Raw genomic sequence first — 12,221 nt, 5'->3', positions numbered from 1 at the left:
AATTATATTAATATTAGAAGGTGAGCATTGCATGCGTACGTTCCAGTGAATAAAAGAATATTATTTATTAACAGATGAAAAGCAGAGCTGTGAAACACTGAGTTAGATGTCTAAAATCTTTGGTTGAAATATTGTCCACTACTCATCACAATGTGCAAAGACAATGGAGTTTATTGAACAACTCTAAGTATTTCATGGAAGGGAAATTCAAGCATTTAGCACCGTGGTAGCACAGCAAACACTGTAGAGGTCAATTTTTTTTTTAATTAATTAATTTATTTTTGGCTGCGTTGGGTCTCCGTTGCTAAGCGCGGGCTTTCTCTAGTTGTGGTGGGTGGGGGCTACTCTTTGTTGTGGTACGCGGGCTTCTCATTGCAGTGGCTTGTCTTTGTTGCAGAGAGCGGGCTCTAGGCGCGCGGGCTCTAGGGCACAGGCTCAGTAGTTGTGGTGCACAGGCTTAGTTGCTGCGCAGCATGTGGGATCTTCCCAGACCAGGGATCGAACCCGTGTTCCCTGCGTTGGCAGGTGGATTCTTAACCACTGTGCCACCAGGGAAGTCCCGAGGTCAATTTTTAAAGACTTTATAATTAACCAGATTTAATCAGTAAGACATGTGTTTTCAACTCCATGTGTGGCCTCAAATGGAAAGAAATGGTCAAGACATCTTGCAATCCCAATTTTCAGAGAGAGCAAGAAAATACCACATGGCATAAGAACGAGAGAATTTGAGAGACGAGATTATTGTGTCCTAATAGAAAAGTTTCTCAGATGGATAAAATACATGTATACATGTCTCCCTGCTTCCTTTGTGTCTCTGTCTTTTCTTTAAAAGTTGTCCAGGGCTTCCCTGGTGGTGCAGTGGTTGAGAGTCCGCCTGCCGATGCAGGGGACACGGGTTCGTGCCCCGGTCTGGGAAGATCCCACATGCCGCGGAGCGGTTAGGCCCGTGAGCCATGGCCGCTGAGCCTGCGCGTCCGGAGCCTGTGCTCCGCAACGGGAAAGACCATAACAGTGAGAGGCCCGCGTACCGCAAAAAATAAATAAATAAATAAATAAATAAAAGCTATCCAAAGTGAGAGATAGTTGCATTGTTTCTTGTATCTCATTTCTTCTCTCCTAGTTCCCTTTTCTTCCTGCTGAACTATATCCTTTACTAGTTCCTTCAATGGTGCATTGTAAACCCTGTCAGTTTTATTGTTCTGAAAAATATTTTAATATTGTTCTCATGCTTGATTTGATCATTTGACTTGGTTTAGAATTTTGAGTTAACCCCTTCTTTCCCTCAGTACCCTGCAAGTGGTACTCCATCATCTTTTGGCATTACTTGTTGCTCATGCATATTCTACTGTCTGTTTAATTATTGTCTCTTTATAGGTAATACATCCAGATAACTTTTATAGTTCCCTAGGTTGTGTTCTATATATAGTTTTAATTCAGTCTTATGCTGAGAATTTATTTTTATTTACCCAGCACTACAGTCAGAATATATTTTAGAAGATCCATTTTTTTTCTTTAATTCTGGGATATTCTCAGCAAGTATTTCTTTGAGTATTACTTCCCTACCATTCTATTTATCCTTTTTTTCTAGAGTCCCTGTTAGATGAATGTTTATTTCTACTGGAATTTCAGTGTCATTTTCATGCTTATTTAAACAGTTAACCTTCTTTATGCTTTTGAAGATAGTAAATATACGTGTTTCGAAGATATCTTGCATAGAGTGAATTAATCTTCTGATTGTTGATTTTGTTGGTTTTCCTTTAAGCGTTAATCTTGCTCATTCAGGCATTTTAATTTGCAAGCTTACATTAAATGGGAGGTATTGGTTTGCCTCTGCTTTTGACTCTTTTCTTTCTCCCACTTTACCTCATAGTGGTCTTGTAGTTGCCTCCACCATGTTCTTTTCTGTGGCCCACATTTCTGTGGCCCACATTTCACAACCCCTTCTTAACTTGGTGGGCTATGGCTCCTGGCCCACGATGACCCTGGGAATATCACAGGTTCTTTTGCTGGGTGGAGGCTGTGACTGCACGCCAGTGCCTGGTCTTCCCGCTTTCCTACGTGGGCTGCTTCATATAAGGCATAGCCCCAGATCGCGGGTGGCACAGGTTTTTGTCATCCTCTTCTCCACCCCTGATGTTCAAGGCCTTCTTATTAAACGGAAAGAATAAACGATTTAAAGACACAAGTCCTGGATTTATGTTCAACTCCAGACTTCACAACCGTGTTACTAATTTGTGGCCGGGACCCATGACCACTTCATTTTTGAATCTCCAGATTTTCCACTGCAGTGCCCTGTACAAAGTAGCTATTCAGTAAGTTTTTACTGAATACGTAGATAGATGAATTCCTTAGGCTACACCTCAGAGTGATTATTCTGGTTTGAAAGTGTTTTTCCACTTCTGGAGTCTTTCATGCTTTGAACATTTCCGTGTACTAGTTTTGTTCTAATCTCCCAAATACATGCCTTCTGTCTTTCACTTTTCCTGCCCCCAAATCTTAAGTGTTTTCTAAATGCATATTAAACTCCAAGCTCCCTACGTTGGCTTTCAAGGACCCTTGGTTCTTCTTTCCAGCGTTAGCTCCCACCAGTGTGCCTTCCTCTTCATTATGTCCAGAACATAGGTGTGTGTATGTGCTTTCCCACCTCCTTAAATCTCTTTGTGCTTTTAAATATACCAGAAATATCCTTGTTGGTCCCCTCTTCCTTCCTCTTTTTAAAAATCTGTCAAAGCTCACCTCCATAAAAGCTCCCATATCTATTGCAGCTCTTTAGTGAATGAATGACAAATCTAAACAGCAGTTATTTTCTGTACAACCCATTTGAAATTGATAATGTCATTCTCTTAACTTACCTTAAGGACATAGCCTGGGACTGTGCTTGTCACTCTCATTTATATGGTACAAGTGCCTAATAAGTAATAAATTTTTTGCAATGTGTAATGTCCCAGTGAAAACTCAAAACATTAAAAAATTGTATTTTCATATCCAATTTTCTAGGTAAGAGAACATGTACTGGGACACTAGGGATTATACTTGAAGACGTGAATGATAACGGCCCATTCATACCTCAAAAGACGGTGATAATCTGTAAAACTGTCATGTCATCGGCGGAGATTGTGGCCGTAGATCCCGATGAACCCATACACGGCCCACCCTTTGACTTCAGTTTGGAAGGTGTTTCTGATTCAGAAGTACTTAGAATGTGGAGACTGACAAAAATTAACGGTATGTGTTTTTAAACATTACTTTGTCCTTCTCAGCATCAGGATATCTAAAATATTTTTTTTCTTGTTGGAGTAGAAGAATAATTCACTGAATGGTAACCGCCAACAAAAGAACATGAGTTTCTCAGTGTTGATGTGGTGGGAAGTGCCGGTCTCTGATCAGTCCTGTGCCGGGTTTCCCTTTGGTGTTGGGTGAATTCTCATTCGTACTCCACCCCCCCCACCCCAGACGAGGTCTGATGTAACCACTTCCTGACTTGGGTACCTCCCACCTACACAGAGTCTTCATATGACAGCGGTCTCCTAAGTCATAAGGGAATCCCCATCCCTTGCGGGTATGCTACCCAGGAAGCAGACTCTGAGACAGTCTTTCCAGGCTGAATGTTTATCAAGGAGTTTCCTTGGCATTAATATGTGTGAAAGGAAGGGAAGCAGGATTTAGCAAAAAGAGAAATCAAGCTGTAGCTCAGGCCAAAGGACAGCCTCGGCTGACTCACGGGGGGTCTGAACTAAATGGCCCTTCAGAATGGCCATTCTGTTCTGTGCTTTTACATTGCTTCATCAGTGGGTTGGGCTGCCCGCAGGGATGTGACCTTTGGCAGGAAGGCACAGTCACTGATGGTGCTGATAGCCTCCCAAGCAGCTGGGACAATACATCCCTGATTACAGGGGATCTGGGTATGCATCACAGTGTCCACCGTAGGATCCCTTCTTTCTGCACTGCATTGATTTCTGACCATTTCTTGTCTACTGTTTTCTATGTGGGATTCTTCCCCCACTTGGTACCAGTCTGTACTTCTGACTTTACCCATGTTAGAATCTATGGTGACAAGAATGGCAAAGACAAAGGGAACCTCCCTTTGTCCCACCATTGCCTCATTCTCTACGTCAGCTCTTAACTTTCCAGCACATTCTGCGTCTCCTGACCGCACTACAGTACCTGTGCATCATGATGTCATGTCACTCCAGCTTTCACGACTCAAGATCCACTGTAAGCTGAGTGGGGGGTGCCCTTGAAAGGTTTTCATTCCCATGCTTTCAATGAGTATTCCTTGACTTCCTATGATGACAAGTTGCCCTGTGAACTGACAACATTTTCAGTGGTTGTAACAGCATTCTAACATGTGCGTGCTTGAGAACTAACCTTATATTTAGATGTCCTTTCTACTTATTTGGTGTCATAATATTTCTTTTTACATAATGTTAAAGGAGGTGGTAATTTTAAAAAATATTCCTACTTAGTACAATGAAACGTCGTCAGGATTATGTTGGTCAAAACTTTGTTAGTTTAAAGTTTTACTGGGCTGTGAAAGAGCCCAAAAGCCTGGGAAATGCCAAGTTAAGAAGAACGTATCCTAAAGAGGCTTTAGGTCTCGCCATGCATCAATTTACTCATGTGTAAAATGGGATTATTGGGGGAAGTAAACAAGATAGTCAATGCAATAGACCATGGCATGTTTTGAATCATAAATTGTGGTTTTGTTAGTCTTATTATGATTTCTTACACATACATAGACTCACTGGGTTAACCATGCTTTCTCTTAAAATTGACTTGATTCAGTGATTTTTTTTTTTTTTTACCCAAATATCCAAGTTTATATTTAGAGCTTCAAATTATGAAATAATGAAAATGTCACACTGAGCCAGTTAAGTGGGGAGGATTATTCTTGGGCATGGGCATGTGTCATCTACATGTAGAGTAGTATATTTTTGGCGTTCCCAAGACTAGGATTTTGACCTGGATATTTTCTACTGTTGACCTAAGAAAACATACATCGAAACCAAAAAAAATACAGTTGGTCCCAGTGTCTTGTAGGACCATGAGAAGAAGTTCCAGCAGCATGACTCATGCCTTGAAAATATGTTCAAGGTTTGGCACAATGTATAGAAAACAAAATAAGGGGAAACATCCAGAATTTTAGTCTATGAAATTCTCTGATGAATCATGCATAAAAGAAAATATACACTGACTGGTATTTTAAAAATTTAAAAATTTTAAAGATGTGATAAAAATCAGTCTCTAAACAAGTCTGTTATTTGTTATAGGAAGGATTTGTTTATCCACAGATAAAATATATTATTACAAAAGCCAAAAGAAAGACCTTTCTAAAAAGAGGCAGTGTAGACAAACTTTTATATGATTAGAAAGACTTCGTCCATTCACGCTTACAATCGTGTAGCACTTGTGCCATTCCCATCAGGAATATCCAGTTGTAGGGAAATACGAATATTCTGTCACTAGTTACTTATTTATGCTCATGACATTCTATAATGCTTGGTTTTATGTCCTTTCAGATACAGCAGCACGTCTTTCCTATCTGAATGACCTCCAGTTTGGAGAATATACAGTACCTGTCAGAGTTGCAGATAGGCTTGGCCAATCACTTGTCACTCAGTTAAAGGTGATATTATGTGACTGTGTTACCCAAAGTGACTGCGACATTCGCTCATCTGTGATTCCCAGAAGACTGATACTTGGAAAGTGGGCCATCCTTGCAATAGTGTTGGGCATAGCATTGCTATTTTGTAAGTCCTTTCATGAATTCAAATGATAGCTTTTAAAATAACTTTCAGGACACATTCTTAGGATCAGCACTGTTATCTATGGCTGCTCATTTGTATATAGCTACATTTCTATTTAACACACACATATTTAATTTATTTATTGAAAGTGCATTTAGGTATCATTTTAGTGCTATCCTAATTAGCATAGACATAAAATTCAACACAAATACAGCACTTAGCATTGTTTGTGGCATATCTGGTTAGGGCAGACTTTTCTACTGGATGCTACTTCGACACAAGCAATACTGTTTATGTTTTCTGGAAAGTTGTTTTCATATTTGTCATCATAAATTCGTAACATTGTTTTACGATAAACTGAACATCTCTCTCATCCTCCAGGTGTCCTATTTACCTTAGTCTGTGGGGCTACTGGGGCAGCCAAAAAGCCAAAAGTATTTCCCGATGATTTAGCCCAGCAGAACCTCATTGTATCAAACACTGAAGCTCCCGGCGATGACAAAGTGGTAAATTGTTTGTCCTTTCAAAATACATACAGACGATAAATTGGCCTAACCAACAATAATGACCTTTTCTGGGCAAAGTTCTTTTCAAATCAGGTAACTTACAATATATAAAATGTCATCAGTCCCAGGGGACAGATAAAATGACATTGATCCTATGGTGATATATGGCATTTCAATTCGGCCATATAGTGTCACTTAATAGTAAAAATCCTTCGGCATGTCATTATTATTTTCTATTTCAAGGGTGTCATGGCTTCAACTTTAGACCCAGTCTTTTTTATATGTTGAAGCTGCTGGTTGTGTGTAAAAATGTTTCATTTAGTTATTCACAGATCATCAGCATGTGGTTTTAATTTTTTTTCTGGCAACAGCAATAAAATGACTACAGGCTTTGATCATCGTGGGAAGAACTTTAATGGAGGCTTTCAGGCTCTGATAGGTTAGAAAGGAGCCTGAAGTCAAATATATGAAGCAGTAATGCTAACAGGTGATTACACGGCTTCCGCTTTGTTTTCCAGCCTAATATGTGGTTGAGGAACAAGTAAATTCCCTACAAAAAGCATAATTGGTGATTAGAGCAGGAAGGATTTAGAAAACAAAAGGATGTTGACATCTAGGAAGGTATTTGAAAAAATAAAACTTAGAGTTTCCTACAGAAACGTAACATGGAAAATTAGTGGCCAGAGCTTTGGTGTTCTTATTTTCTCTGCTGATTTATTTGTATTGAATTAGATCACACGGATTTAGTATTGCTGCTAAGATTTTTACAGCAACTTTTATTTCTACTGATTTTGTTTCAGTTGAAGGGAACTCAGTTAGACACTAAATAAAAATACTGATTATTATTTCTGTTTCTGTTCTAGTCAGGTGAAGGGAATCAAGGGTCAATCCATGTGAGACAATAGTGTACAATCCTGATCTTGAGATGTGAGATGCTGGAAGGATTTCACAAATGAAGTTGTACAGTAGTCTAAGAAGTTTTTGAAGAAGGAGTATACATCAAGCTTTCTGACTTGTCTCAAGGCTCAGACCGCTTGGCATCTATAGTTTGCTTCTTGTATTGGACGCTACGTGAAGTACTGGGGTTACGGTAGTTAGGTACTTGGGATTGCCAGGACAGATGGGGTTCCTGCCCTCCAGGATGAAAAGTCCTGGAGGGCAGGACTTATAGCATGAAAAGTCACAGCATTATCTGCATGATTTGCTCTTTTTCTCATTTTTTGTTCTCCTCCGTATTTCCCCAATGCCAACTGTTTTGTTTCAGTATTCCACCAACGGCTTCACAACCTATACTATGGGAGGCTCCACTCAGGGAATTTGCAGCACCCTGGGATCCGGAGTGAAAAACGGAGGGCAGGAGACCATTGAAATGGTGAAAGGAGGGCAGACCGTTGAGCCCTGCCAGGAGGCCGGGCATCATCACACCCTGGGATTGTGTAAGGGAGGTGGACAGCACACCCTGGATTCCTGCAGAGGAGGACAAGTAGAGGCAGACAACTGCAGATACGCATACTCCGATTGGTACACCTACACTCAGCCCCGTCTTGGTGAAGTGGGTTTCCCTAAGTGACCTACAAATCTATTTTGCTTCCTTTTCAACTTTCTAAATGATTACAGTTTAGTGGCCTGATCTTTATTTTCAATTAATGATTAACCTACTAATAAGAAATTTGATTTTCCTTAATTTTGATTTAGTTATGATCAGATGTTAAGTGGATATTGACTTTTCCTCATATTTTGTTTGCTTTTTAATTGCTTCTGAAATCATATGATATTCAAATTCTTTTTCTCATGACTTTGTGTTGCCATTTCTCTGATGCCATTGTCATCAGACAAGTCATGTCTTAAAGGCCAAAAGTGGGGTCCAAGGCAATTCCAGCCTGCACAGCCACTATGCCTATCTGGAAAGCTCTGAGCCCACATGCATTCAGGTTCAGTGTAAGGGATGCATTTCACATTAGCCATAATCTTGAAAGAGAAAGCAGTGATTACTTAAAACAAACACTTGTATACTTGCTGCCACATGTGTGACTTTTAGAAACATGCTATGTAGTGAATTGATGGTATGATTGATGATATAGACCAATCATGGGTGTTTTTTATATGTAGGAATCCATTAGAGGACACACTCTGATTAAAAATTAAACAATGAAAGGTAAATCAAAGCAATTATTTTTATGCTAGTAAGTTTCGGTGTTTAAAATAGTAATAAAATATGCTGTGTTTTTCCTCTTGGCAGAAGGTCCAGCTGTGTAATCAGGATAACAGTCATACGCATGCACAAGACTACGTCCGGACGTATAACTATGAAGGAAAAGGATCGGCGGCTGGTTCTGTGGGTTGTTGCAGTGAACGACAAGAAGAAGATGGGCTTGAATTTTTGGATCATTTGGAACCCAAATTTAGGACACTAGCAGAAGCATGCATGAAGAGATGAGTGTGTTCTATTTAGTCTACAAAAGCCAGTGGCTTTAATTGTCTCTTTTAAATTATTATTACAAGCCAGGATTTTTTTAAAAATAGAAGATGCTGTTTTGGGGGCTTTTCCCCTTTATTTTGTTGAGATCTCTTTAGCCACATGTGCTTTTACAGAGGGATGCTGTGAACAACTACACAAATTTCCTGATTTTTCCATAGTTTTTAAATACTTGTCTTCCACCTAAGGACACCTGCAGATAGACAAGTTGAGACAGTCTGCATTATTGTTTACATTTGGGTATAGTGACAGCAGCCAATTTGTAGTGCAATAATATGTAATTAACTCAAGTCTATATCATAGACTACTTGGAGTATAACCGAATGGAAAATTGAAGAGGTCTTGCTCTAACATTATCTTCAGTTACCTAAATTAATTGTTTGTGTGGTGCTTGAAGACTGTTGTTCTCCTAAACATTCTAAAGTGTATACACTGCATTCTTGCTATTGTTTTAGTCTTGTAACATGACCTTGCTTCATAAAGCAAAGGGAGATTCCCAACTAAGCGTTGACTGTTATTATAATTCCACTTTGGTGGACTTTAGTTTTTGTGTTGTATTCTCTGTGAAATCCGGCACTGAATCTACATTTCCTCTGTTACCCACCTTCTCCGCAAAATTTAAATTAAAAAAATGCTGAGGAATGTATTTTTTACTCCTGCAAGGTTTTGGTCTTTGGTCCCCGCCACTCCCCACCACCCCTTCTGTCTGCCTCTCACCCTCTCTCTTCCCTCTTTCCCCCTCTCCCTCTCTTTTTCCCTCTATCTCTCTCTTTCTCTTCTTTTTTGTTCTTAAAATTCCGATTTGGGTTGGAGAATCTAAGTATGTTTAAAAGCCGCCTCTTTTTCCCTCGCTTATAAAGTGACTTATTCTGTGTTTCTGTTTTATGTAAGCACCTGTATTCTTGGCTTTTCTTAAAATCAATGTAATGTCAATTTTTTTGTTTCAGCTATTTTGGTGATTGCTTCATTATCTCCTCAACAAAGACCCTTTACTTTTGCCATTCAACTGTAGAAGCATGTCATGCTTTTATTTGATGCAACACTCTATGTTAACAAAAGGAATAGTGTAATTAAAATTAGTTTAGTATAAAATAGTATATTTACAGTTCATTATTGCAAAGATACAGTTTATAAATGCAAAATAGTGATTTTTTTGAAATAAGCTTTGCAGTACAGGGATTGTGAAATCTCTAGGAATAACTTTTATAGCTTTTTAGATCAGGTGGCTAGTTATAGCTATGTGTTTGTAAAGTTTTTTTTTTTTTAATATTTTGAGATTACAGTTTTTTAACAAATGTCGAACTGGTTCAAACTATTTAAATTTTGAAATAATAAGACAAAATTAAACTTAATAGCCAACCAAATTCCAGGCTACATTTCACAGCTGATTTCAGTCAATGAATTTTCTATCCGTACTAACCATATGGACATTTTTAAAGTATTTCTGATATTTAGGATTGTTAATAATATGCCTATTTTGAATTCACAGGATTGGCTTATAACAATTATTTTTAAAAATTAACACTGGGTAATTTATTCAATAATCAGTTTATCTTTTCAATAGTTTCATCACTACTCAGTCAAAAATACTATTTCTCAAAGTTATTTTTAATAAATTATGTATAAAATTCTTGTATATTACTAGTTATGATAAAGTAAATCAAGTAGTTTTTAAAAATCAGTGTGTTTGTTAATCATGTGTCTGATATGAGCTTATGGGATTGTATTTTTCTTACTTAGAGAAGTGAGTCTCTTTTTTAGAATCCTGTTCTACATTTTTTAGAATTTTAGAGTTTGATTTGGAGAGGAAATTGGTCCGTTGTTACATTTATCTAATTTTACTATTCTAAAGACTGTGATGCTATGGGATGTTGGTTAAGTTGCACAATTTCTCTGTGTCTGGTTTTCTTCATCTAAAATGGGGAATAATAATAGAACTCCTTTCCTAGGGTTCTATTAGGGTGGCTGTAAGACGTTTGAATAAAAAATGGTTTTTAAACATGAAAGTCAGAGTGGTCCACCTAAAAGGCACTCCTAATAAAACCAAATAATTTAAAATAAGTCACATATACAACCCATTTCATATTAACAGAAATCAATTAAGAAAACAGGATAATGAAAAGGTTGGGTTTTGGGGGGGATTATTTTTGTTTTTGTTTTTCATTTTTGAATGTTTGTCAATTGAGCATATGTTTCTCCATAATGATCATCTGATGACTGGGTCTTATATTTCCTGTGGTTCAGAACATACATTGCAAAGATTGCTGAAGTATCTGCAAAGGATTGCTTTGTTTGAAATACTGTGAAACTACTCTATTCAAATTGGCTGGAAAGAGGAACATCCGCTTCTTAAAAAGGGCACTAATTCTAAAGCTCTTTGAAAATTACTTGTGCTTAAGATTCCTCCTGTCAAGCCCATCCTTAGCTGCTCTGCTAGCTTGTTCTGCTAAAGAATGGTTTGCCTCCGAGGCAAGCAGTTGCTTGCCTGGGAGTTTAAGACTCTTGGCAGTCACCATGGTAATCTAAATGCAAAAACTCAAAAACTCCAGAGAGACTACCTTGATGCAAACTCCCAGCGCTACCCTTATTAGCTGTGGGTTTTGAGAAGTCACTCAGGCTTTGAGTCTAGTTTCCTCACTTGTATGACACCTATTGAGGGGGTTGGAGGAGTCTACTTCATAGTTTTGTTGTCAGTTAAATGAGTTAATTCATGAAAAGACTTGGTACTGGGTTAAGCCCTCAATATATGTGTCAGCTGCTGCTATTATCATAGGGGCAGAGGATGCCATAGCTGGGAATAATCATAGCTCCTGTATCCACTTCTCTACAGCTGACAACTTGCCATCATGTTCCCGTTCATTTTCCCCAGAAGCTCGATCAGTGTTTTTACCTGTGATGGTCTTTGGGAACTTCATGGCTAATAGTTTCCAGGTCTCTGATTCTTGGTAGTCAGGAAGCTACATCATATCCATAGCCCACAAATCAGTGTGTGATCAGTCTTAAGACTTAAATGAAAAGCAGATAAAATTCCTAATAAGCCATACATTGCCTCAGGAAGCAAAAAGGAGGCAAAAATCTTAGAGGTTTCCCCTACAAAATGTTGCTTCAACAGAGGAAGCCAACAGGGATCTGCCGTTAGTTCAGTGCAATCTGCTTTTGCGATCTCTGTATAATCATTTTCTGCTTTATTGGATTCCCTGTTTTAAGACAGGGCTTTATCTTCGTTCCTTTTCTTTCTTTTTTTTTTTTTAAGTGCAAAATCTGACTTTGACCACAAGCTTTCCCTTTAGTCTCTACCTCCAGCCTTTTCCTGGGCTCAAGACTGAAATCTCGACCCCAGATTTTGCCCTGGTCGACCCCTTAGGCAGTAACGTCCTGAGGACAAAATGCTTTTCCTTCTATGTACCTAGAACCATCCTTTTTTTTACCTCCTTGAATAATGAAGCTGTAAGAGGTTACATGATATCTGTGTAGAGCTACAGCTCTTATCCA

The 12,221-nt window shown here is 38.6% G+C and overlaps 1 protein-coding gene across 10 annotated transcripts in view; it reads left to right on the top strand.

Moving 5' to 3' along the window:
• LOC111181497 (desmocollin-2) overlaps positions 1 to 10,735 on the top strand; it is a 32,367-nt gene extending 21,632 nt beyond the window's left edge. For 4 of the 10 annotated variants that reach the window (XM_089895025.1, XM_022586894.3, XM_022586893.3 and 1 more), the window contains 5 exons: positions 2,998 to 3,225; positions 5,520 to 5,750; positions 6,129 to 6,253; positions 7,518 to 7,805; positions 8,493 to 10,735. In XM_089895025.1, coding sequence (XP_089751151.1) covers positions 2,998 to 3,225; positions 5,520 to 5,750; positions 6,129 to 6,253; positions 7,518 to 7,805; positions 8,493 to 8,690 — 1,070 coding nt within the window. In that variant the 3' untranslated portion in view covers positions 8,691 to 10,735. Of the gene's footprint in view, positions 1 to 2,997; positions 3,226 to 5,519; positions 5,751 to 6,128; positions 6,254 to 7,517; positions 7,806 to 8,362; positions 8,409 to 8,492 lie in introns of those variants that run through there. The other 6 variants (XM_030760517.2, XM_030760516.2, XM_022586896.3 and 3 more) reach the window with 6 other exon arrangements.
• Positions 10,736 to 12,221: the final 1,486 nt, after the last annotated feature.

This window comes from Delphinapterus leucas, chromosome 14 (genome assembly GCF_059928025.1).
Source record: "Delphinapterus leucas isolate spDelLeu-1000000601 "Yukka" chromosome 14, BTC_Dleu_Yukka2, whole genome shotgun sequence".
NCBI classification, from domain to species: domain Eukaryota; kingdom Metazoa; phylum Chordata; class Mammalia; order Artiodactyla; family Monodontidae; genus Delphinapterus; species Delphinapterus leucas.
Note: the sequence above shows the minus strand (reverse complement) of the source record. Positions and strands in the feature narration are given on the sequence as shown.